The sequence below is a fragment of the Sphaerodactylus townsendi genome, linkage group LG14, assembly GCF_021028975.2.
Source record: "Sphaerodactylus townsendi isolate TG3544 linkage group LG14, MPM_Stown_v2.3, whole genome shotgun sequence".
In the NCBI taxonomy this organism is placed as follows: domain Eukaryota; kingdom Metazoa; phylum Chordata; class Lepidosauria; order Squamata; family Sphaerodactylidae; genus Sphaerodactylus; species Sphaerodactylus townsendi.
Window position 1 is genome coordinate 31,304,834 of NC_059438.1, and position 23,826 is coordinate 31,328,659.

A 23,826-nucleotide genomic window follows, 5' to 3' on the forward strand; every position below is an offset into this window, starting at 1 on the left:
TCATAGTTCTCTTTACAAGACAGAAAGGTGGAGGATAAATCCAAACTCTTCTTCTTCTTCTCTGGGGGCTGGGCTTTCTTCAGATCTCTGATGCCTACCCACCTCCTAGTTTGCCCTCCCCACTGGTTAAGTGCCACTTTCACCAGTGGGGTGGGCAAACACGCTGGCACAACCACACGCTGGTTTCTAAAGCTGCTCTCCCCACCCCCCCAATCAGGATTGGGCTGCCCATAATATTTTCATTCTGAGGATATGTTTTTTGAGGTGAGACAGCCAGACCTATATGTAGTCCAACGCTGGCTGCTACAGGCTTGGGTAACGCATTCTGGTTTCACTTCTTTGCTTAACAGTCCCCAACCAGAAATTTGCTGATATGGGCTAATTTTCATTTCAATTCCAAGAAGAATCAACTCTTTGCGCGCGCGCGTGCGTGTGTGTGTGTGTGTGTGTGTATTTCGTAAGGTGCCAAATCCCTTTTAAAAGCATTTATTTCAAACATTTTTCTGGTTCTTCGCTGCACTGAAACGAGTCCTTAGTAACTTCTGTTTTTTTCTCCTTTTATTACATTTGCCAAAAGTAAAGATTGTCAAACTGTACATTCAGTCCAATGAAAATGGCGACCACTTTGTTCAACCGAGCTGCTGTAGCACAACAGCTTCCCCACCCTTCAATTCATGGATCTATTCTTCACCCCTGCAAGAAATTCTGGCCTCCCATTTCACAGGGGACAGCCATAAATTGAGAGATGGTAGACATTTGCCCTGAGTTGTAAGGTCTGAAAAACTTCAGCCCTTAAAAAGAAAAAGTATTTCTTTTCATATAACAAACTTGGAGAGAACTGCAGGCAGCTTAACCTGGAATCAGTTTTGGAACTAATTTGGCAGGAATAAATGAAAAAAACGGGGCAGAATTAAGCCTGTCTCCTCCGATTGCTGATGACCGCCTCGAGACCGATTGCCTTTCGCTGTTTCCCATGCTCACCTGCAAGCAGAAGCCAATAAAATCCAGTGAGATTAGCGGGTCCCAAGGTTAATGTGTCTTGCTTACTGTCAACCAGAGTTACTTTCCCACTTTCTGGAAAGCAAGCAATTGTAGGATTTCACTAACTCATGACGTGAGTCGAACTCAAATTAAAAGCAGGCCTCCCAACACAAGTCAGCTTTCTTGGCTAGTGGTTTTCTGTACTGGCTCCTGATGAAGGAAATCTCTCTCATCCCCACCCAGGAACACAGAGGGAGGGAAATGAGAAACAGCTGGGTCTTTGGGGACGGCTGACGCTTACCACCCTCCCTGGAGCCGCAGTGTGTTTGGCAGGGACTCCTCACATCCTGCCTCGGTGCAAAAGCTGTAGAAAAAGGGTTCTTGCCCTTGCCATCCACTTTCTGACCAAAGTCAAGAGAACACGATGCCGTCTGCTCCTGACCAGAACCCAGCTTATTGACCAAGGTACATGTGATCAGCTGCACTTGACTGACTCGCTCCTGTTTTTAAAAAATTCAGATGCATTTCAGTGACATCGCAGCAGGCTCTGCTGAGCCCTGTTTTTCAAAGGAAGTGCTCTTGGTTGCACTGTTATAAGGCGTGAGAAGTTTTTAGCACCCTCCGTCATCAGTAGACGCAGAGCAAAGTTGCACTCCCCTGGCCAATCAAGTCGTTAGGTAGACGGAAACTGCAGAGACGGCAGCCTCTTTCATGGCTGGTGGACCTGATCCTGGAACGTAATCAGCGTCTCTCAGTTTTGACACGTTTACACCTTTACCCACAATTGCTGGTCAGTCAGGACAACCTTAATAAACCCTGAAAGGGGTGGGCAACAGGCATGCCTGGAAGACCACAAAGTGGAGTAAAGCAGAGTGGAAGAGGTCGAAGATATATTCTGACCTCCCGAGGAGACCTGCCTGCAGGTCCTTGTACCATGGATATGGCAGTTTCCATAGCTCCCCCTTGTTTTGGCATGACCGAGTTGGAAATGCATGTGGCAATCCCGTACTGGTCTTGGCTTTGACCAGAGGTGTCCATTTGCCGTCCCTAACATAGATGACTTTACAACGCCACCATTTTGGAAAAGGGAAAAGGGTGAGGGCCTTTGACTGTTTGGCATGTCCAGTCTTTGAATCACTAATAAACGTTTCAAGTATGAGATGAGCAACAACAGGCGCAGATAATTCTGGCAACTAACTCGAGAGCCCTTTGACAAAATTTCAGAAAGGGCTTGCTTCTGACCCTCTTAACCTTCCCCATTACTGGTTTACATTCTGTATTTAATTGCAGTGTTTTCACGATCTTATGCTTTTCCATAGCTAGGTTTCATCCTTTTCCGTGACACTGCCCTTTCTTGGATGATAGGACTTGGAGCGCCTGCTGGATTGTCCCACCAGGATGCAGGTAAGGTATTTCCTACCTCCAAACACTCCTCTCTGTAAATGTGTTCCTGCATGCAGAACTTTGTCTGAAGGGGAGAATAAACAGGGCAAGACAACTCAAGAAAATCCTCTGTGGTCTTTAATCCCAGCATGCTGCTTGTCCACTTGGTCTGAAGTAAGACTCAGCAAGATCTGAACTAGTTGACTCTCCCCATTCTCTGAAGGCTACTGGGGCAAACCCAGCTGCTGAAATCGTGCCCCTATACAAAGCCCCATGTCAGAACTGACATGTCTGCCCTCCTCCTCCAGTCTTCAGCTTTTTAATTTCTCTTGGCTATTTTCTTTATAAACACATATGAGGCAAATGAGGGCTTCTCTCCTTTCCCCAAAATACACGTCAAATCAAAAACTGGGATGTCACAGCAAAATATGTTCCCCTCTTCTGAAGAGAAGCGTACCCAGTTTCACTAGGAATGCATTGAGCAACTCCTCAGTTCCAAGAAGCCATATACCAAAAATGTACCATCATAAGCAGAGTTACACCCTCCTAAATCCAGCTTAGGAGGGTAGAAAGCTACGTAAGAGGTACCAAACACACTTTGAGGTGATTCGCCCCCAAAGTTGTATTCTTCTCTTTCTTCTTCACTAAACGGGCAATTCCAGATTCAGAACCATCTCCTGAAACGCACAGTCTTTCATTATTCCACTTCATCTTGATCCAATAATCCCAACGCTTTTTCCTGAAAACAAAGAGAAAAGTTGGATGAATGCAGTTCTGGATGCTTCGGAAGTCCCAGCAGAGCGACGGAACAGTGAGACCAACTTCTCAACCACAAGCAAATACCAACTCAGGCACAAGGTGTAACCCACTAGGTAACAGAGATTGCAGAAACAGGTGGATGAAGCAAGCACAAGAGAGACCGTAATGCATAACTAAGGGAGCCATATTCTACTCAGACGGTGCCCAACATGTCCAGGGGTCTTCAAACTACGGCCCTCCAGATGTTCATGGACTACAATTCCCATCAGCCCTGTCACCTGGCCATGCTGGCAGGGGCTGATGGGAATTGTAGTCCATGAACATCTGGAGGGCCATAGTTTGAAGACCCCTGTTCAAGACGAAACTGAAAGAAAAGTATCATGGAAGGTTTTCATGGCCAGAATCAACTGGCTGTTGTGGGTTTTCCAGGCTGTGTAGTTGTGGTCTGGTAGTTTTTGCTCCTAATGTTTCACATCTATGACTGGCATGTTCAGAGGCATAACAAACAGAACCTACCATGCTTTGACTACAAATAATGCCAATTAATACAATATGTAAAAGGTATGAATTTAAGAGCCAGCTTGGTGTGGTGGTTAAGAGCAGGTGGACTCTAATCTGGTGAACGGGGTTTGATTCCCCGTGGGGACAACAGCACTCCCTGAGGCACACCACAAGAAAGGCCTGATCCCCACACCACACTTGCTGATTCCGTTCCCGGAGGAACGAGGCAAGCCACTATGCCCCGGACCCCGGCAGCAGCCAGGCGGTGGGTCAAAAGATCGTGGTCGACCACATCAAACGCTGTGGTAAGATCCAGTAACACCAGCAGCACCGATTTGCCTCGGTCAAGCTGCATGCGGAGTGTATCTGTGATGGCGACGAGGACGGTCTCCGTCCCATGTCCAGCACGGAAGCTGGACTGGAAGGGGTCGAGCGCCGATGTGTCCTCCAGAAAGCCCTGAAGCTGCTTCAACACCACTCTCTCAATTACCTTCCGCAGAAACGAAAGATTCGAAACGGGGTGGTAATTGGCCAGATTGCTAGGATCTAAAGATGGTCTTTTCAAGAGTGGGCGGACCACTGCCTCCTTCAACCCACCAGGAAACACTCCTTGCTCAAGGGAGCAGTTGATAATATTCAACAGGTGGGGCCGCAACTCCTCATGGCAAGCTTTAATCAGCCAAGAGGGGCATGGATCCAGAGGACAGGTAGTAGGTCTAACAGCAGCCAGGGCCCTGTCAACATCAGCCTCAGCGAGCAGAGAAAACTGGTCCAAACAAGGACCTGAAGATGGCCACGGAGCCTCCAGTTCACCAATTGTATCAAGGGTGGCAGGAAGTTCATGGCGGAGCGACGAGACTTTACCCACAAAAAAGCTCATAAATGCCTCACAGCTAAGAGCCAATTGTGAATGTTTAGAGCCCTCACTTAATGAGGACAAGGACCAAATAATTCGAAACAATTGGGCTGGGCGAGAGCTTGCGGATGCGAGAGAAGACGAGAAATAATCTCTCTTCGTCGCCATCTCATAGGCCTTCAGAAGCGTCCTATAAGAATGTTCGTGCAGCTTCATCACGAGACTTCCTCCACACTCGCTTTAGCCGTCTGAGCTCCCGCTTTATATGGCGTTGCTCCTCAGTATACCATGGAGCTAGCCGGGAGCGGCGATGCAGAGGGCGCCGGGGAGCAATCACCTCAGTGGCATCGGGAAGCCTGGAATTCCAGTCTTCCACCTGCTCATCAAGGGTGCCAGCAGGTTCAGGATCCCGCAGAGCATTCAGGAATCCAACAGGATCCATAAGTCTCTGCGGGCGGGCATAAATCAGCCCATCGCCTAGACAGGGTTGGCGCGGCAAGTCCATCCGAACCTTCAGGGCAAAGTGGTCGGACCATGGCACTCCATCAATAGAGGATACGACCACATCAACTCCCGACACCAAGTTCTTCACACAAACAAGTGTGCTGTTACTGACGGCACCCAAGTTCATGTGTGATGGATTTGCAGGCAGAATCTGCTTGCCACAGAAACCCTAAAGCATGAGCTTCAAGTGCCACTCAAAGTCTCTTGAGGCACTCAAAGGAAAACGTGGAACAGGAATCAGAAGGGACTTCAACCTTTTCTCCTCAGGGACAAAAGAACCTTGAGTGTTACCTATCCTGATCTTCCATTACATGTTGGAAACTGCCCAGTAGCCACAATTCTGTTTAAGCAGAGAGGGCCATTGCCCAAGGAGGTGAAAGCCATACATATTTTCCCGAGGAAGACAAAGTGAAACCCAGCTCATGGTTCACCAGAGAGTTGGAATGGTGTTTCATTGCTATTGACCCCATGAGCTATCCCAGTGGTAGAGAAGCACATCTGCTTTGGACACAAGACAAAAGGAAGAACAGTCGTTTCAAATAAAAAAACAAACATTAGCTGTTCCTATCAGCCAGTGTGGTGTAGTGGTTAAGGTGTTGGACTAGGATCTGGGAAAGCCAGGTTCAAGCCCCCACTCTGCCATGGAAGGTTGCTAGGTGACCTTGGGCCAGTCACACACTCTCAGCCCCAGCCAGTATTTGGATGGGACACTTCCAAGGAATAACAGGGTCATGATGCAGAAACAGGCAATGGCAAACCACCTCAACTTCTCTTGCCCCGAAAACTCTATGGGGTCGCCATAAATTAGCTATGACTTGATGGCAAATGACACACATCATTGTGGCCTATCATGCCGGTGTGTTTAATGGATTGATGAGTTTGTGATTAGATAAAGTTTTATGAAATTCTGTTTACCACTAGGATATTCTGTTTACCACAGTGGTATTCTGTTTGCCGCTGTTTACCACTAGGATCATCGGTGTTTTAAAAGTAAAAATTAAAAATGCAGTTTGGCTCTCTTGTCTGATGCTTTCTTCAAAGCTGAGCTTAGGTTAATGGAACTCGCTGATCAGTTTTCTCATGCACAGGTAGCATGGCATAGTGATTAAGAGCAGAAGACTCTTATCTGGAGGAACAGGTTCGATTCCCCACTCCTCCACGTGAAGCCCACTTGGTGATCTTGGGCCTGTCACAGTTTTTGGAGAACTCTCTCAGCCTCACAAGGAGTCTGTTATAGGGAGGGGAAGGTGACTCTAAGCCGCTTTGAGGCTCCTTAAAGGTTGAGGAAAGTAGGATATAAAAACCAACTCTTCTTCTTCAGTTTGGCCAGCCTTAATTGCAGTGAGCAATTCTCAGTACTATTCAGTGTGCCCACATAGATGGGCCCTCACCCATCACACCTGCCCTTGCCCACTGAGGTCTTGGGGCATGTCTGTGCTACACAGCTTCTCCCAAAGAATCCTGAGAATTATCATCTGATAAACCTGTGGGAAATTCTCCTAATCCTTCCACGGAACTACAGTTCCCTGAAGGAAGAATAAGCGCTCACTCTGGTTGGAAACTACTGTTCATGACAGAGCACAGCATTATACCGAAGCATTCCTAACCCAAGTAGGGACCAGCCCACAAAAGCCGCCACAGATCAGTTTCGAAAGCGTACAGGAAAATGGGATCCTCCAACCGAGCCAGCCATTGTTTTCCTTACCCATCCTCCATGGCTGCAGACCCAAGGCTTGAAGTTTTCTCTGAGGTACTTCGTTCCAAAGCCCAGCACAAGATTCATGGGATGGTTGTCGACAGCCGTCAGCCGGGTTGTGACTTCCATCACGTAAGCTGCTCTAGTACTCTGCACGTGGTCCTCCGAGTCTCTTACAGGGTCCACAGGAATTTCCTTCAAGAACTGATTGGCAATTCTCCTGAAGAACGAGTAGGACATCAAATCCCAGAAGCTCGAACAGAAGGTCTTGTCCTTTTGCATCTGAGAATAAACACAAAGTATTTTAAGTACAGAGGGAGTCATTCTCACCCCCTTTTGGATTGCCAACTAGCTTTGGACATTCCTGGATCTCTGGGGAGGAGAGCAGAGTCTGGGGTAGAAGAGAGAGCTTCATGGAAATGCAGTGCCGTAGATTTCATCTGAAGCAGCCTGCTCCTCCAATGGATATTATCTCGGTAGTTTGGGAATCCATTGTAATTCCAGGAGAACTCCAGGACCCCTAGGGATGGTGGCTGGAAATCTCTCGCTATTACAACTGATTTCTAGAGATCAGTTTACCTGTAGAAAATGGCTACTTTGGAAGGGGGACTTTATGGCATTATACCCAGTGGTGAGATTCAAATAATTTAACAACCGGTTCCAAACTTCTAGTGGTGGGATTACAACCAGTTCTCCGAACTTGAAAAAATTAGCTACTTATTCTACCAAACTGGTGCGAATAGGCTAAATCTCACCAGTGATTATACCCCATTGAAGTCCCTCCCCCCCCCCAAATCTCCCAACATCAAGCTGGCAGTCCTCCCTCACTTGAGGTTGATAACGCTCCCCCTTCCCACAAACCACCAGAGTGATTTCATGATGTGTGTGTGTGTGTGTGTGTAAGGAATCAGCACGCATCAAACGTGTCAAATCCAGTTTTCCTCTCTCCGTCCCGCCAGTGTTTCGTCCGCCACAAGTGACTGCTAGCAGCCAACTTGCTTTGAGGCTGGTAGCTTTGTGAAAACAAGTTCATCTGCTCTGATGTCCTCCAGCCAATCAGAAATTGTCCTCCAGCCAATGCAAAAATATGCTGGATGCTTGTAGGACTCCACCTTGTGGCACAAAAAAATCAAATCGTTCAGCTCTTAACTGAGGAGTGAGTTGAGTTGGGGTCAGTCAACGGCTGAATTCTTGGGACTTCTGCTCCACAGAAATTTGAGAGCCAGCATAAAAGTTTGTGGTACGTGGTGCCAGGCCACATCAGAATGTTGGACGTGTCTAGCAGTGAGGGTTTTAAGTAATGGTGCACACCCTCGGGCATAGCTGAAGCCACACACATCAGAGAGCTAAAAGAAACACCTAGAACCTGAAAAAAATATTGTTACCACATTTACAAATAAGAGGAAACACAGTACCGTGCCCTTGGCAAAAATCTGGCAGGGTTTCCCGCAAGAGTAGCTGACCCAGTTGCGCAAAATGCTGTCCTTATTCAAATCAGCGGAAGCATTCTCTTAAAAAGCTTTGTGAAAAGGGAAGTGTAGAAAAGGCAGGCCTGACGGGATTTAGAGATAATAAGTCTTCCAACTTGGGAGCAATAGAATTCGCGGCCTGCAGAGAAAGATCGTAGAGAAGTGACCACCTTCCCAAATGAGTTTACCTGTGCCTCCAGCTCATCTCCTGATTTTCTTAACAAGGCAACGATGGTGTCAATAATCTTTTCTTCATGGTCTGGCAAAAAGTCAAGAGAATAAACCCACAGTGGTTAATTTTGAATGCATGCATTCAAATCACCATCATCGTTCAATTCATAAATAGAATGTCATGCTCCTAGAGCTCATGGGTAGACTTTTTAAACAAATACGCCTCCTAAGTGCTCCACTTATATTTCCTTACCCCCTTTGCAAACGCAGCAGACAGAACTGCTCTATCAAGGAAGAGAGTGGTATGCAGAGAAAGAGAAAATGTTAACCGGTTGTTGTGGGTTTCCCATGCTGTGTGGCTGGTAGATCTTGTTCCTAACATTTCGCCTGCATCTGCGGCTGGTATCTTCAGAGGTGTATCACAGAGAGATGTGTCTTTCTGTGATACACCTCTGAAGATGCTGGCCACAGATGCAGGCGAAACGTTAGGAACAAGATCTACCAGACCACAGCCACACAGCCCGGAAAACCCACCAGAACCAGTTGAATCCGGCCGTGAAAGCCTTCGACAATACACAAAACATTAACTCTTCCTTTCTTTTCTTTTGTGCTGGAAAAAGCCACCCTAGAGCTGTTTGTGCAGGCTCTGGGGAAAGCTAACAAGTACCCATAGGCGACCTGCCAGTGGGGTAAAAACAGCTGGGGGAGTCTTTCCCATGGGAAAATGGCATAAAATGAAGGAATGGTTTAAAGTCTCGCCTTTTTCCCTGTGTCATCCTCCTCAATGAGTTCATCCTGCCAGTTAAATTTGCAAAAGAAAAACACATGTAACTGAGCCTAAAGATGGAGAATGCTGCATAAGCTTTCTGAAAGAAACAGCTAAACCTCAGTATGGAACATGCCCAACATTAAAAAAAAATGAAAAATCCCTGATCCATGTAATGAAGATCGTTACCTAAACACTATCTCCATCCTTCTTTGCTTATGGTGCAAATGCCCTCAGGTGAATAGCTTTGGTGGCACCTTTTAGGTTTTCTGCATCATATGCTAAAATATCTTGAGCCAGTCCTGCTTACAGCAACCCTACCAGGAAGGCCGGTGGAATAAGTTTCCTGCTTTCAAGCCCTGTCTACAAACTACAAAAACAATATGCGCACCATGCCTATCTAATACTTTCTACCCGGCCCCTGATGGTTCACAACTCCACAGTGACAATTTTCAGCAGACTCTTAGGACTTCAAAACCCCTCTGTTGAGCAGTCACAGCTGGATTAGCTCTTCGCGATAACATGTCAAGATATTCCCTGCAGAAATGCTCTGATTTCAGAAGTCATAAGAGAACGGAAATCTGGAACTGTCTGCCAGGAAACACTTCGCACAAAAGTTTGATTTTTTTTTGCATAAATGTTCTTTATGATAACTCTTATTTCTACGATCGTTTCAAAAACAAAGAGGGCAGGTTCCTTATCCTGGTTCTTGGTTAACCTCAAGGCTGCCCTGATAGCAATCTTAATTCAAGCATTCGGACGCCCGTTGCATCATTACCCTTGCATCTTTGTAGTCCTTTGCATCAATACCGGGAGGATCGTGTGACAGAACCACTTGGGCTTCCAAATTGTGGACCAGGGACCCCTGAAGTTCATTAGATGCATATCAGGCTCAGTTAGGCCAGACAAAACTTATGACTGTAAAGAGCATATGCCAGTGATGGCGAACCTTTTCACGACCGTGCCCAAATTGCAACCCGTAACCCATTTATTTACTGCAAAGTGCCATACGGCAATTTAACCTGAATACCTAGGTTTTAGTTTAGAAAAACCAGTTGGCTCTGAGCCGTGCGTTACTCGGGAGTAAGCTTGGTGGTAGTCGGTGGCTTTGAAGCCCCCGTACAACTCTTCCAATGGATGAATCACGACCCTAGGAGGGTTTACTCAGAAGCAAGCCCCATAGCCAGCAACCGAGCTTACTCCCAGGTAAAGGATTGCGCTTTAGTTCTTCACATGAAAATCATGAGGGGTTTAACAGCGCTTAACAGGGTTACCTACATTGCCTCCCCAAAACTAGGTCTTAGGTTTAATGCTAATAATTGAGCCCAGTGGCCCAGGCCAGCCTAGATGTGTGTGTGGGGGGGGACTCTGTTTGTGCGTGCCCACAGAGAGGGCTCTGAGTGCCCCCTCTGGCACCAGTGCCATAGGTTCGCCACCACTGGCATATGCTATAAATTCACAGGACGACACTGAGGCTCCAGATTTTTACTACTGCAAGTGTTTTACTACTGCACGTGTTTACTACTGCAATACACAGGGATTCTGGGGCCAATGTGCAGAGGTTAACCTGCGTATGAATCTGTTGGGAAGGTACCATGAGAGCAGGAAATTGTAAAACCTTAGCTTTGCAGGAGCAAGCTATAGCTAAGCTGTGAGGAGAAGCAGGTTACCTTTTCCATCATCCTCAGGACCTTGGCACGCCATTTTGGAGGCCGTTCTGCCATCTTCCTCGAGGCTCACAGTACGGTCTAATCCTCTGAATTCTATCCCTCCAGCGTTGAACCTGGAATGATCAACTAGCTCAGCAAGCTTGTCGGCCACACGAGTGATGCCAGAATCCCCTATTGAAAAAAACAGAGAGAGACTAGCTAAGTTTTTTTTTCAGCTGATGTTTTATTCAGGTGCACCTCCATCAAGGGACACCACTGCCTTCACAAAGCTGGATCTGTTTCCAGATCCTGGAGGTACGAATCTTTCTTTTCAGACACTGCTTGTCCCCAAGGAGTGGACCTGTTTGAGAGAAATCAGCATATCCCAAAACAAAAGAAAAAAGCCAGTTTAGAAAGCACTCACCTACCACACTGACAAGAAAGAGGAGGAGGCATTTGGATTTATACCTCACCTCTCTTGTAAGGAGACTCAACGTGGTTTACAAGCCCCTTTCCCTTCCTCTCCCCACAACACACCTTGTGAGGTAGGTGGGGCTGAGAGAGTTCCGACGAAGAAGAAGAAGGAGGAGAAGGAGAAGGAGGAGGAGAAGAAGAAGAAGAAGAAAAAGGAGGAGGAGGAGGAGGAGAAGGAGAAGAAGGAGGAGGAGGAGTAGTTTGCATTTATATCCCCCCTTTCTCTCCTGCAGGAGACTCAAAGGGGCTTACAATCTCCTTGCCCTTCCCCGCTCACAGCAAACACCCTGTGAGATAGGTGGGGCTGAGAGAGCTCCAAGAAGCTGTGACTAGCCCAAGGTCACCCAGCTGGCGTGTGTGGGAGTGTACAGGCTAATCTGAATTCCCCAGATAAGCCTCCACGGCTCAGGCAGCAGAGCTGGGAATCAAACCCAGTTCTCCAGATTAGAATCCACCTGCTCTTAAGCACTACACATGTTCTGTGTTCTCACTCGATTGCTTTTATCAGTTTTACGTTAGCCAAAAGGTAAGCCATGATTCAGCCTTAAGAGCAGGCGGAGAGGAGTGTAAGAGCTGCTTTAAACAGAGCCCCCAGTTTGCATCCTGAAGATCTTTAGCTCAGCTCCTGGAACTTCAGGCAGAACAGCAGGGAAAGATCCTGCTTAGAAAGCACATGCCAATCCAAGGCCCCTTCCGCACATGCAGAATAATGCACTTTCAGTCCACTTTCACAATTGTTTGAAAGTGGATTTTGCTATTCTGCACAGTAAAAATCCAGCTTCAAACTGCATTGACAGTGGCACTGGAATGGAGTCAAAGTTTGTGCTCAGTTTTAGAGGCAGAATTTTCAACACATCTTTAACTCTTTACCACTGAAGTCATACAAAAGAGGCAATAAAATACCGGGAGCAGCGGTGGAGGGTATGAAAATGAATAGAAAAATCAAACCCACCTTGACCACGAAATGGCGGTGGCTGCTTCCCATTCACTTCACTCTTCCTGGGATCCTCTCCAGGCTGCCCCCGAAGACAGGAAGGCAAGAAAAGGCGTTTCAAGTTGGATCTTCTCTTCTTCTTTTGGCTTTTCTTTCTAGACGGGCATTTGGAATCTCCAGGAGGCAAGTCCTGGGGTGCTTTCCCTCGTTCTACCGGGGTGGCTTCTGGTCCCTCCAGTCTGATCGGAGATGAACCCTCCTGGCCCTTGGCTTCCCTTTCTAGAAGTTGGCCGTATTTGCTAGCAGGCAGCCGGCGTTGGACATAGACCATCAGCATCTTATATTCCATGCTGCTTTTGTCCACATCGTCTAAAGAGATTTCTTCCATGCTGGAAAAATTGGCCGAACTCATAATTGTACCTGCAAAGATAAAATTCCTCATTAGCCTTTGCAACATTTACAGAACATCTGTCTGTTGTGGTTTTCCTGGCTGTGTAGCTTTTGCTCCTAATATTTCTGTGGTCTGGTAGCTTTTGCTCCTAATATTTCTGTGGTCTGGTAGCTTTTGCTCCTAATATTTCTGGTAGCTGTGGTCTGGTAGCTTTTGCTCCTAATATTTCCTCCACATCTGTGGCTGACTTCTTCAGAGATATGTCACAGCAAGAGCCAGTGTGGTGTAGTGGTTAAGAGCAGGTGGATTCGAATCTGGAGAACCGGGTTTGATTCCCCACTCCTCCACCTGAGTGGCAGAGGCTTATCTAGTGAACCAGATGTGTTTCCGCACTCCTACGTTCCTGCTGGGTGACCTTGGGCTAGTCACAGTTCTTCAGAACTCTCTCAGCCCCTCCTGCCTCACAAGGTGTCTGTTGTGGGGAGAGGAAGGGAAAGGAGCTTGAAAGCCACCTTGAGTCTCCTTACAGGAGAGAAAGGTGGGATATAAATCCAAACTCCTCCTCCTCCTCCTCTTTGCATGGTGGACTAGATGGCATTATGTTCTGCTGAGGTCCTTCCCCTTCCCAAGACCCACTCTTCCCAGGTTCCACCCCAAATCTGCAGGAATTTCCCGACCCAGACTTGGAAACCCTATGCCAGTGGTGGCGAACCTTTGGCACTCCAGATGTTGTGGACTACAATTCCCATCAGCCCCTGCCAGCATGGTCAATTGGCCATGCTGGCAGGGGCTGATGGGAATTGTAGTCCATAACATCTGGAGTGCCAAAGGTTCGCCACCACGGCCCTATGCCATCTTCAGCTTGGGAAATTCATGGAGACCTAGGGAGGGCAGGTGCATGGAGGGAGCTCAGCAGGTATAAAGTTCATCCTCTAAAGCTGTTGTTTCCTGCAGGGGAAATGACCTCTAGAATACTGGGGGAACTTCAGGCACCACCTGGAAATTGGCAACTTGCTCTTATTAGCATGGATGGTTAAAAAGGTGTGTTTATATTTGATTGTAAGAATAAGACTGGGGCATTCTCACTGAGAACTGGTGTGTTTGGGACCTTGGTCAATTTCTTGAATCCCCTGGATAGGTAAAATTGGAAAGCTTATTGTGTTCACTTCAGTTCTTCTGACCTTCTAGGCAACAACTACCTGACAGGTGGGGAGAGAACCATCTCAGCTTCAGCACATGAGCATGCAAATGCATGCCCAAGAGCACTAAACGCGACTTCCCTTGCATCCCTCTGCCACAACTGGCCAAATCAAAACTGTTGTTAAAAGCGAGTTGCATATTCTGCACAGCGGCAACTTTTGTGAATTTGCAGTTTTTTTTCATATCAATCCCAATTCAATATCTATTACATTCTTTTTAAAGGAGGAAACTTATCGCTGGTTGTTGTGGGTTTCCCAGGCTGTGTGGCCATGGTCTGGTAGATCTTGTTCCTAACATTTCGCCTGCATCTGTGGCTGGCATCTTCAGAGGTGTATCACAGAGGGAAGTCAGTTACACAGACTGGACACAGCATAACAGACTTCCCTCCGTGATACACCTCTGGAGATGCCTGCCACAGGTGCAGGCAAAACTTTCAGAACAAGATCTACGAGACCACAGCCACACAGCTTGGGAAACCCACAACAACCAGTTTAATCCGGCCGTGAAAGTCTTCAACAATCCATTGAAACTTATCACGTTACTACCATGCACGCAGGGGATGAAGAAATGCTCCAGACAGAAGGTGGCGCGTAGCGGGCAAGGTCAGAAAGAAGTCAGCTGTTCAAGCATTCCTATCCAGCAGGCGCAAGCGCAGACCTTCCATCTTTGGAGAACTACGCCTTGGACAAATGCTCCACCTCAATAAAGGCAGATAAGTAAAATCTGCAAACATGCCAATACATATCCACCCATGGACCGGTTCATAGTGCATCTCTGTTGGAAATGGCTTGGGCTGCCATAAACATGTGGTGGTGGGGCTGCCCCAGTTCCAGTCCAGAGGCAAGGAACAGCCATGCAAATTGCCACCCTGCGTGATGAGGGACGACAGGCACAAGGTCCGATCGTGCCACACCCTGCAACAGTGCTGTGGGGAGGCTAAGCAATGTCCTGCACAGGTCCCTGTTAACCAAGAACCATCTGTTTCCTGGTCCCTATCTATAACCGCAAAGGAACGTTTGTGGGTGTATGTTCCTCTGGGGCAGCCGGAACTCGACACACAATAAAGCAATGACTCACAAAACAATCCTGAGAATAGCAATGTCAAAACTGAAGGGCATGAACGTCCGTGCCTGAATTACCTTGACACACATACACCGCCCGCCTCCACACTATTTGCAAGGGAAGCCACAGCTGTCTGTCTGCAACGGGCATAACTGATCAGGAAAATGAAGTACGGAGTTCCAAATGGGGCAACTGGTTACAAGATCATCATGCAATCACAATGCTAAAAGATGACTCAGATAATCTGCAGCCCACCCCTCCGCAGTTTTCAATAGAAGTGGCAATTTATTCCCTAGGAGCTAGGAAGACAGAGGCAGCGCTCGACTGTGACCGGTTCATTTTTGGGGACGCACTTCTTCAGAGGAGGCAATCCCATGAAGCAATCGCGGAGCCTCCAGAGCCCATGCAGAACAATGCACTTTCAATCGACTATCAATGCAGTTTGCAGCTGGATTTTACTGTGCAGAAGAGCAAAATCCACTTGCAAAATTGGGAAAGTGGATTGAAAGTGCATTATTCTGCATGTGCAGAAGGGGCCTGAGAGTTGCTCTGAAAGCAACAACACCAACATACCATCAGGGGCGGATCTGCCAGAGGGACATGTGGGGTCACATCTCCCTGGGGGCCACCCATTTGATCATGGGGGGGCAGTGGTGGGATTCAAATAATTTAACAACTGGTTGTTTAACAAGCACCATTTTAACAACCAGTTCTGCTGTAGTGGTGCGAACCTGCTGAATCCCACCACTGCGTGGGGGGCGCAAAATCCCACTCCCATGTGATCATGCTGCCCCCCCACCTCTATTGGAGGCCGCGCCTGCCTTGCTTGAGTGGGCGTGGTTTCTGATTGCGGGGGGGGGGGCGCAAAATAAGGTCTTGCTCTGGGCGCCATTTTCGGCCGGTACGCCTCTGCATACCACAATGACAACTGATCTCCAGGTGACACAGATCAGTTTATCTAGAGAAAACATCCACACGAGAAGGTGAACTTTACGGCATTATGCCCCAGTGGAGTTATTTGTTCAGAAGGGTGTGCGTACGAAAAGCTGCAAGAGATGAGAAAAAGAGAAAGTAAAACAGAGCCGAGCTGGCAGAGAGGGAATTCTGTGTCAGAGAATGGCCACAAGGAGGGGAAAGGGCGTTTTTAGGAGAAAAGGAAGGCTCACCTGTGTAGAGTATGTGGTCTATAGATGATTCAGAGATTTCGGTGCAGGGGCCCTTTAGGTAGAACTTCCAGTGTCCCAAGGAAATATTGAGAAGATAAGGCTGCAGAGCGGCACTCCTGCTTTGGCAAGGAAACGTCCCAAAGTTTCAGAGAAAGAAAAGCAGAGTTTGCAGCCCCTGAACGGGCGGTGGGGATTAGGCTGCAAACTTCTGACTGGCAGAACAGCGATAGTTATAGGAGCCTTCGCAAAAGAATTTCAAAGAAATACCTGTGAGGTCTAGGAATTCAGGGCGAGGCCAGGATAAGAAAATGTGGTTTGATTGAGTGTTGGGAGGCTTCTCAGAAAGGTAGCAAAAGGTGATTGAATACAGACCGGGTGGAGGCAAGAGGGCTGGTGGGGTGGAGAATTCAGGCACACCTGAGGCAGGTGATGTTCAGACAAGGCCAGTAAAAGCAATCAAAGCTACCTGGCTGCTCGGCAGTGATTAGATTTTGTTCTCAGGAAGATTTGCTCATGCTGATGAAATTATGTTGATCGTTTCTGGTGGGGGGCTAGCTTTTCAAAAACCCCAGCAATGGGTAGACCTACTGATATCCCACCAGTGAATCAATTTTCCAACCACGTATTTGGCCACTCATGTACGTAGCCTGAGGACAGCCTCAGTCTCATCTTCTCCAAAGCATAGCATCACCACAACAAATGTAGCCAATGTGGAGTTGAGGCAGACAGCCCGTAGCTACCGTGTTTCCCCAAATATAAGACAGTGTCTTATATTAATTTTTGCTCCCGAAGATGCGCTATGTCTTATTTTCAGGGGATGTCTTAGTTTTCTGTGTTCTGTTCGTCGGACATGCTTCCAAACAAAAACTTTGCTATGTCTTACTTTCGGGGGATGCCTTATATTTCGCACTTCAGCAAAACCTCTACTATGTCTTATTTTTCGGGGATGTCTTATATTAGGGGAAACAGGGTAGAAGGGGGTCCTTAGTAACAATAGGGGGATTGGATAACATCTCATCCTTTACAAAAAAAATGCCCTTTATTTAACAACTTTTCTGAGCTACGTATTGTCAATGGCCAGGATTAATGGCTGTTGTGTGTTGTCCAGGCTGTGTGGCTGTGGTGTTTTTGCTCCGAACGTTTCACCTGCATCTCTGGGCATTTTCAGAGGCATGGCAGGATGTATTTTGTACAGAAGGTATCATGCAAGAAAACACAGATGTGGGTGAAATATTGGGAGCAAAAACTACCAAACCTTGGCCCTGCAGCCTGAAAAAATGCATAGCCGACGTGGCGTAGTGGTTAAGAGCAGGTGAACTCTCATCTGGAGAACCGGGTTTGAATCCCCCCCCCCCCTGCCACTTGAGCTGTGTCAAGATCGAAGTCTTTCTGCAAGCCGAAATGAAGCCTCAGCCGTAGCTACACAGATGGAAAAGACTTCTTTGTAAAGGAAACACAAAGAAGGGCCCAAGGTCCCTACAGCTGCAACTACAATTAAATATGTTGACTGCTGACCAATCAACTTTCAATATTGGCAGAGGAACAGCAAAACTTACAACTTTACAAGTGTAGACTCGTAGTGTCAGATTACTATGTCTCACAAGGCTGCATTCTTGGGTCCTTTTGTCTGCATATCGCCAGATTTTAGAAGAAATAACCAGTCCTCCAGGGAGGAAGCAAGTCCCACAGGTGCAAGTGGGGTTACTCACATGTAAGCATGCCATGGGACCTATGTCCTGGTGATCTACTTTTTAAATGTACTGTACTATTCAGGCACATTCACTTTCAGGTATTCTGCAAGCATGCTGACTCATGGTTTCTCCGAATCATCTCAGCCACCTCCACCCACTGTCTCTTCCCCATTCTGCATTTTCTCTCTTCCAGCTTCCTCATTAGCCTGCAGAGCCTTTCAGTCACCAATATCCCCTTCCTTCCTTTTATGGCTCACTTGCTGTCCTCTTTGTGCCCTGAAGCAAACAGGGCGACTTGGACTGAAAACTTGTCACATGAAGAGACCAAGAGGGAAACTGCGCAGGGACGAGACTCCAGCCTCTTCCGCAAAAAGCACCTAAAACGTTTCTAAAATGTTTTCAATCCCTCACCCCTTTAACACGATGTATGTCTCACTCACCCCCTCAAAATGATCCATAACCATCATGATGTGATTTGGGGGGGGGGGGGAGTTCAGTGTCGAATTGATGCCTCATGGGCTTCACAGCTTCATTCTGCAATTCTCTGTGCCTCATATAATCAGATGCCTCAAAGATCAGCCCAAAAAAACTACAAAAACTAACAGAAACGCTCCAAAAACACATGAGGGGGAATGCGAAGGAGGAAGGTCAGGGAAGGCAGAGAGGCATAGAAAATATCTTAAAGAGATCGCACAGGAAGTGAAGCTGTTTTGAAAATGTTCCAACCAAAGAATCGTTTTAAAAGGGCATCCGTTTAAAATGTTTTGAGCCTTCAAATAAAACAAAGGGAATAGAAACAATGTGAAACTCTATGAAGGAAATGTTTTATTTCCTGTCTCAAAACGTTTTAAAAGGTTTGAGCAGAAAGGGCCTCCTTCTCCACTCTCCAAGCAAGATCGAGCGAAGGGATTGCTTCTGATCCTAGCCCTCTTTAGTCCAAGCCCAAGCAAGCATGTTCTTGGTTTCCCACTGGAACCCACTGACTTGCTGTGGTCTTGCATAAAATGTGTACATGTTGATCAAGTCTTACATTACATCTTGTGACTGACCTTGCTTTTCTGTCCTTCTTACAAGTGTTACGGCACATGGCCCTCTGATCCCTGAAGATCTGACTCAGTTACTGCTTTGAGTGGCAACACAAAAGAAAAAAACCCAGGAAATTCCTGGAAAAAGAAGGCTGTAGCCTCCCCACAGACTCAGCCATTCTCCTCACGGACATCAGGAATGTTGCTGACATGGCCTACATCACCTAAGAAAGAGGCAACTTTACTGCTTCAACCTATCATGAAATTCTAAATGCCAAGGTTGAAAAGAAAGAAGAATTGGATTTTACACCTGGGACTGGTCCAAAGTCACACAGCAGGCTTCATATGGAGGAAGAGGAGAAGAAGAAGATTTATATCCCCCCTTTCTCTCCTGTAAGGAGACTCAAAGGGGCTTACAAACTCCTTTCGTTCCCCCCTCACAACAGACACCCTGTGAGGTAAGTGGGGCTGAGAGAGCTCCGAGAAGCTGTGACTAGCCCAAGATGACCCAGCTGGCTTGTGTTGGTGTGCACAAGTTAATCTAGTTCCCCAGATAAGCCTCCACAGCTCAAGTGGCAGAGCGGGGAGTCAAACCCAGTTCTCCAGATTAGAGTGCGCCTGCTCTTAACCATTACACCAGTGATGGCGAACCTATGGCACGGGTGCCAGAGGTGGCACTCGGAGCCCTCTCTGTGGGCACGTGCGCACAGAGTTCGTCATGTGGGGGACGGAAAATCGCCCCCCCCCCCACACATCTAGGCTGGCCTGGGCCACTGAGCACGACATGCACGCACTGCAGTGAGGAAGGAGGACTCGGCTGGTGGGCCTGGTGCCTGTGCTCTGGGTGGCTGCTGCCCGGGGGGGTGGGGGGGGGCAGAGGAGGCAGAGAGGCTAGAGAGGCACAGAGCAGTGCGCGCGGGACTTGCTGGATGCTAGAGCAGGCTGGCCCCTGCTCAAGTGGGTGGGGCGGAGGAAGAGGGAGCCAACCGGTTTTTTCTAAACCAAAACCTCAGCATTCAGGTTAAATTGCCGGGTTGGCACTTTGCGATAAATAAGTGGGGTTTGGGTTGCAATTTGGGCACTCGGTCTCAAAAAGGTTCGCCATCACTGTACTACACCATGCTGGCTGTTGCATTTCAGTCTTGGGTGAAAAACAGAAAAGTTCCTCTGTAAGAACTTCCTTTGTGCATTAATTGCAGAGTCATATACAATAAGGGGGGCCACAAACCCAGAGGCCGTGGACCTTGTTCCATCCTTCCGTCTGCTGCGCAGCGTCACTGATCCGTCAAAAGGGAGCCTCCACCAATATCTTTACTAAGCAAAACCTCAGAGAGACCTTTTCTATTATCCTTCCACACCTTTCCCATAGTGAAGGAAATGCAAAGCACCTGGTTCATAAGGCAACGTTTGACAGACTTGACTGGCATTGTCAGAAAACTATTTGCATCGGACACATTCCCGCATTAATTAAGCAGATGAAGCAAAGCGCGCAGGCTTCCCCTGTCTTACTTGGAGTAATATATTCTGCAATTTCGCACGTTTATTCTAATCCTGATCACGAGGCAACAGCAAGAGATATTTGGCTTTGGGGAACCACCTGAATATGACACACTTCTCTTCCAGCCACACGAACCCTACATTTGTTGTATGAAGTGTGGCAGCTAACCTGGGGGCTGATTATTCAGCAAGCAAGAGGATTCCTCTTTGCCAATGCTCCTCTCCCTGCTAGTTTGTAGATGCTGGGGGTGTGACCAGGGGAGGAGCCAACATTAGTCCGATCCCTCCCTGCCTTTGCCTCCCTGCCTTTACTCTGGCAGGCTGTTCCTGAGACTTAAGCAACCATTTTGGGTGGTGTTTCCTATTGAGGACCAAAGAGGCTTCTCGGCAGAGGCTGTTTTACTTTTTGAGCCTCACCACACCGGCAGAAAGGCCTATTTGGGGGCGGTGGCCAGGCTCTTGGATGGGGCTACCTGTCTAATAGAACCTTGGAGACCATCAAATGTTTCAGGGCACAAGCAGTGGTGGGATCCAAAAATTTTAGTAACAGGTTCCCATGGTGGTGGGATTCAAACAGTGGCGTAGCGCAATGGGGCTGGGTGGGGCACGGCAGGGGCGTGGCCGGGCATTCCGGGGGCGGGGCATTAATAATTTCTCTGTTACTGTAAAAAACTCTTACTGTAAAAAAAAAGTTCCTAATTTCTAGATGGTATCTTTCTGTCCATAATTTAAACTCATTATAGCAAGTCCTATCGTCTACTGCCAACAGAAACAACTACTTCTCCTCTAATTGACTGCCTGTCAAATACTTAATACTTTCAAATACTTAATTTTGTTTCTAGAAATCAAAAGAAGGATACTTTCCTTAAACAAGGAACTTTACCATATTTCTAAAACATGTTTTTAAAACAGCCCAACAGGGAGAATTATCCCGTTTTCTACCTTCGCTAACCAGCCACATAGGAAACAACAGGACTTTATGATTTTTGGACCTAATGGAATTTCTAACAGAAAAGCAGACCCAATTAGTTACCCCCTCTCGGCACACACAAATAATTAATAATCCACTCTCGGGAACTGGTGAGAACCTGCTGGATCCCACCTCTGGGCACAAGCTGTTGAGAGTCCAAGCGCCCTTCATCAGATATTTTAAAAGCTTATAATCTGAAGCTGTTGTTGGTCTGTAAGGCCCCTTCCACACATGCAGAATCCATTTTCACAATTGTTTGCAAGTGGATTTTGCTATTCCGCACAACAGCAAAGTGCATTGAAAGTGGATTGAAAGTGCATTATTCTGCATATGCGGAAGGGGCCTAAGGTGCCACTAGATTTGAATCTAACTCTTTTACCGACTAGAAACCCTTCACAAATGTTTCCAGCCCTCCCAGAAGGGAAATGAAGAAAACCAAGCCCTCAGTGAACTTCTCTGCAGTCTGCAAAACCAGCTCAGTCTCTCGGTTTTGGTCACCCCCTGAGAGAAATTAACATATTCCAAAACAAAACTGTGGTGCCCAATATTTCTTTACCAAATATCAAGCCAACAGAAGAGAGTTTTAAGTAGATTTATTTGCAGAGAAAAGAGAGCCGTCCCCACATTGGCAGACTCCGCCGAAACAGTATATCCACACCATGTTTATCCTCTTCTCCCAAATTTGCCACACCCTCTCTGTTCCTCCATTGGCTAAGGGTACTTACAGTTACAACTTTCTGGTCTGCCTATTTGCATGTTACTCCTTAATATGTGCCCCCCTCCCATATTCTTCCTGTATGTTCGTTATCAACGCCCCTTATTCAGGCTGGGACATAAAAGTTAATATGCATTAGCTCATTAAGCATGCTCGATACGTACAATCTGATGCAAGCCTTGCCCTTTAGCCTAGTTCCCCAGTTCAACTGGTCTCAGCCGGTCTCAGCCTTTTCTACCCTGGCCAGCCGCTACATCCTCTTATCTAATTTCCTTGTTCTGGTAGAAAACACATTCCTCATTTATCACGAAACAAAAAAAGCCAGTTTAGAAGGCTGCCACTTGCAAGCACCCACCTGCTACACCGATAAGAAAGAAATGTCCCCGTTGTCATTGTATTGCTTTTATCAGCTTTAGATAAGCCAAAGGTAAGCCATAATTGATTCAGTCTTAAGAACAGGCAGGAAAGGAGTGTGCTTTAAACAGGGACCTTCACTTTACAAAGTAGCCAGACCCACATCTAATCGCTGGAATGGTGTACTAGAGTTGGCAACCTTAAGGAGTTGGCAGTTACCTGGAGTTGGCAACCTTAAGGCCAGGTATAACTATTTTAATATAGGAATAGAAAACAACCAAGCTTAGTTATATGCTGCGCTCATAGCGGACTCTTAGCATATTTGAGCACTATGGTCAGCTCTGTAGCAAGGGAACATTACCTTCAGGTCAGATTCTCGAATGCACATATGTTTTCCCTGCTCCCAAACTCACCACATGGCAGATAAGAGAATCCCAATGGTTTACAAAAGCAGGGAAAATGTGACTTTCCTCCTGCCTTCACAGGCAAAATGAAGGAGATGGTGCTGCTCCCTGCCTTTCTCCATTCTAGTTCTGCATTTGAGATCATTCACAAGATTCTTTTACTTTTAAAAACAAACATAAAAACCTATTAATGCAGCAAAGGTCCCTGCCAGCAAAGCAATGCAGAAATCATTTTAAAAAGCAAAAAGAACTCAGTCAACAAACCAAAAAGGCAACAAGCAAAAGAAACAAGGAAGTGACAGGCGGGCAATAGTCCCACCAATTTCACCATTACATTAAGCGCCATCTGAAGGGTATTTTTCAACATTAGCAGTGGAGATCTATCTTTAATCCAGCAAAACAATGCTAGAAATAATAGCGCAGGAATCAAACAAGCACCAAAAGGAGCTTGCATGGAGGCAAAATGGCTGTTCGGCTAGGGATATTTCGCAGCAGGAGACTTTCCTTTTGAATGGAAAGCTGCGGGAAACACCTCCGTGAAGTACACAGCCCTGTCGCAAACAGTAAATGCACAAACAGCCATATTTTGAATCGGGTATATGGTACAGTCAGCAATATTTGACACATTCAAATCAGGGGCAAATGCTAGAACACCCCCTTCACTGTGTTATTTTGCGGGGGCCCCCCCCATCTTCTGCTTCTATCTGCGCTTTAAACTTAACAAGACAGTTTTGAAAAAAGAACCTCTCCTGCACAACAAATATATATATTTTTACTGATTTTGTAAGTTTATGACACTTTTTGGTAGAAAAGAAAACATCTACATCCACCATATTGAAAGAAAAAAGCCAAAACCTTTAGCAATTATTTACTACCTTCTTCTGACAGCTGTTTAAACAGCACCCCCGAGATGACTCTGCTGATCTTCCCAGCTGGGTTTCTCTCCAAGTCCTTACACAAATGGTGAAATCTCACTTTCCTTCATAGAGTTTACTGTTTCCTTTCAAGGTGTCTTTAGGTCCGAACAAGGGCACAAGAAAGCCACGTGAAGGAAGAGAAGTCAGCTTCAAATGGGATACTTTCACTTCCTTCTTGGAAGTGTCAGAGGGTGGCTTAGAGGGTGGAGCCTGAATGTGTTCGTTTTTGAGCCAAAACAGCCACCTAGTGAAAGAGAAGCATATGCTATGTGCTGTTTATTCACAGGTAGT

At 46.9% G+C, this 23,826-nt stretch overlaps 1 protein-coding gene across 3 annotated transcripts; it reads right to left on the reverse strand.

Annotated features, from left to right (window-relative positions):
* Positions 1-515: 515 nt before the first annotated feature.
* BCL2L14 (BCL2 like 14) lies at positions 516-23,669 on the reverse strand. 3 transcript variants are annotated; one of them, XR_007246114.1, is made up of 7 exons: positions 23,494-23,669; positions 12,162-12,563; positions 10,757-10,927; positions 8,338-8,408; positions 6,690-6,962; positions 2,962-3,103; positions 516-981 (listed from the first exon to the last, which is right to left on the reverse strand). XR_007246114.1 is itself a non-coding variant. In XM_048515451.1 (6 exons), exons 2-6 carry the CDS (start codon positions 12,553-12,555, stop codon positions 3,062-3,064), a joined length of 951 nt encoding a protein of 316 aa, XP_048371408.1. In that variant the 5' UTR covers positions 12,556-12,563; positions 23,494-23,669; the 3' UTR covers positions 516-3,061. The 3 variants fall into 3 exon arrangements, 2 of the variants coding, with proteins under 2 accessions (XP_048371408.1, XP_048371409.1); XM_048515451.1 differs by having other exon boundaries at positions 516-3,103; XM_048515452.1 differs by lacking the exon at positions 23,494-23,669 and adding an exon at positions 15,963-16,132 and having other exon boundaries at positions 516-3,103.
* Between the last annotated feature and the right edge of the window lie 157 nt (positions 23,670-23,826).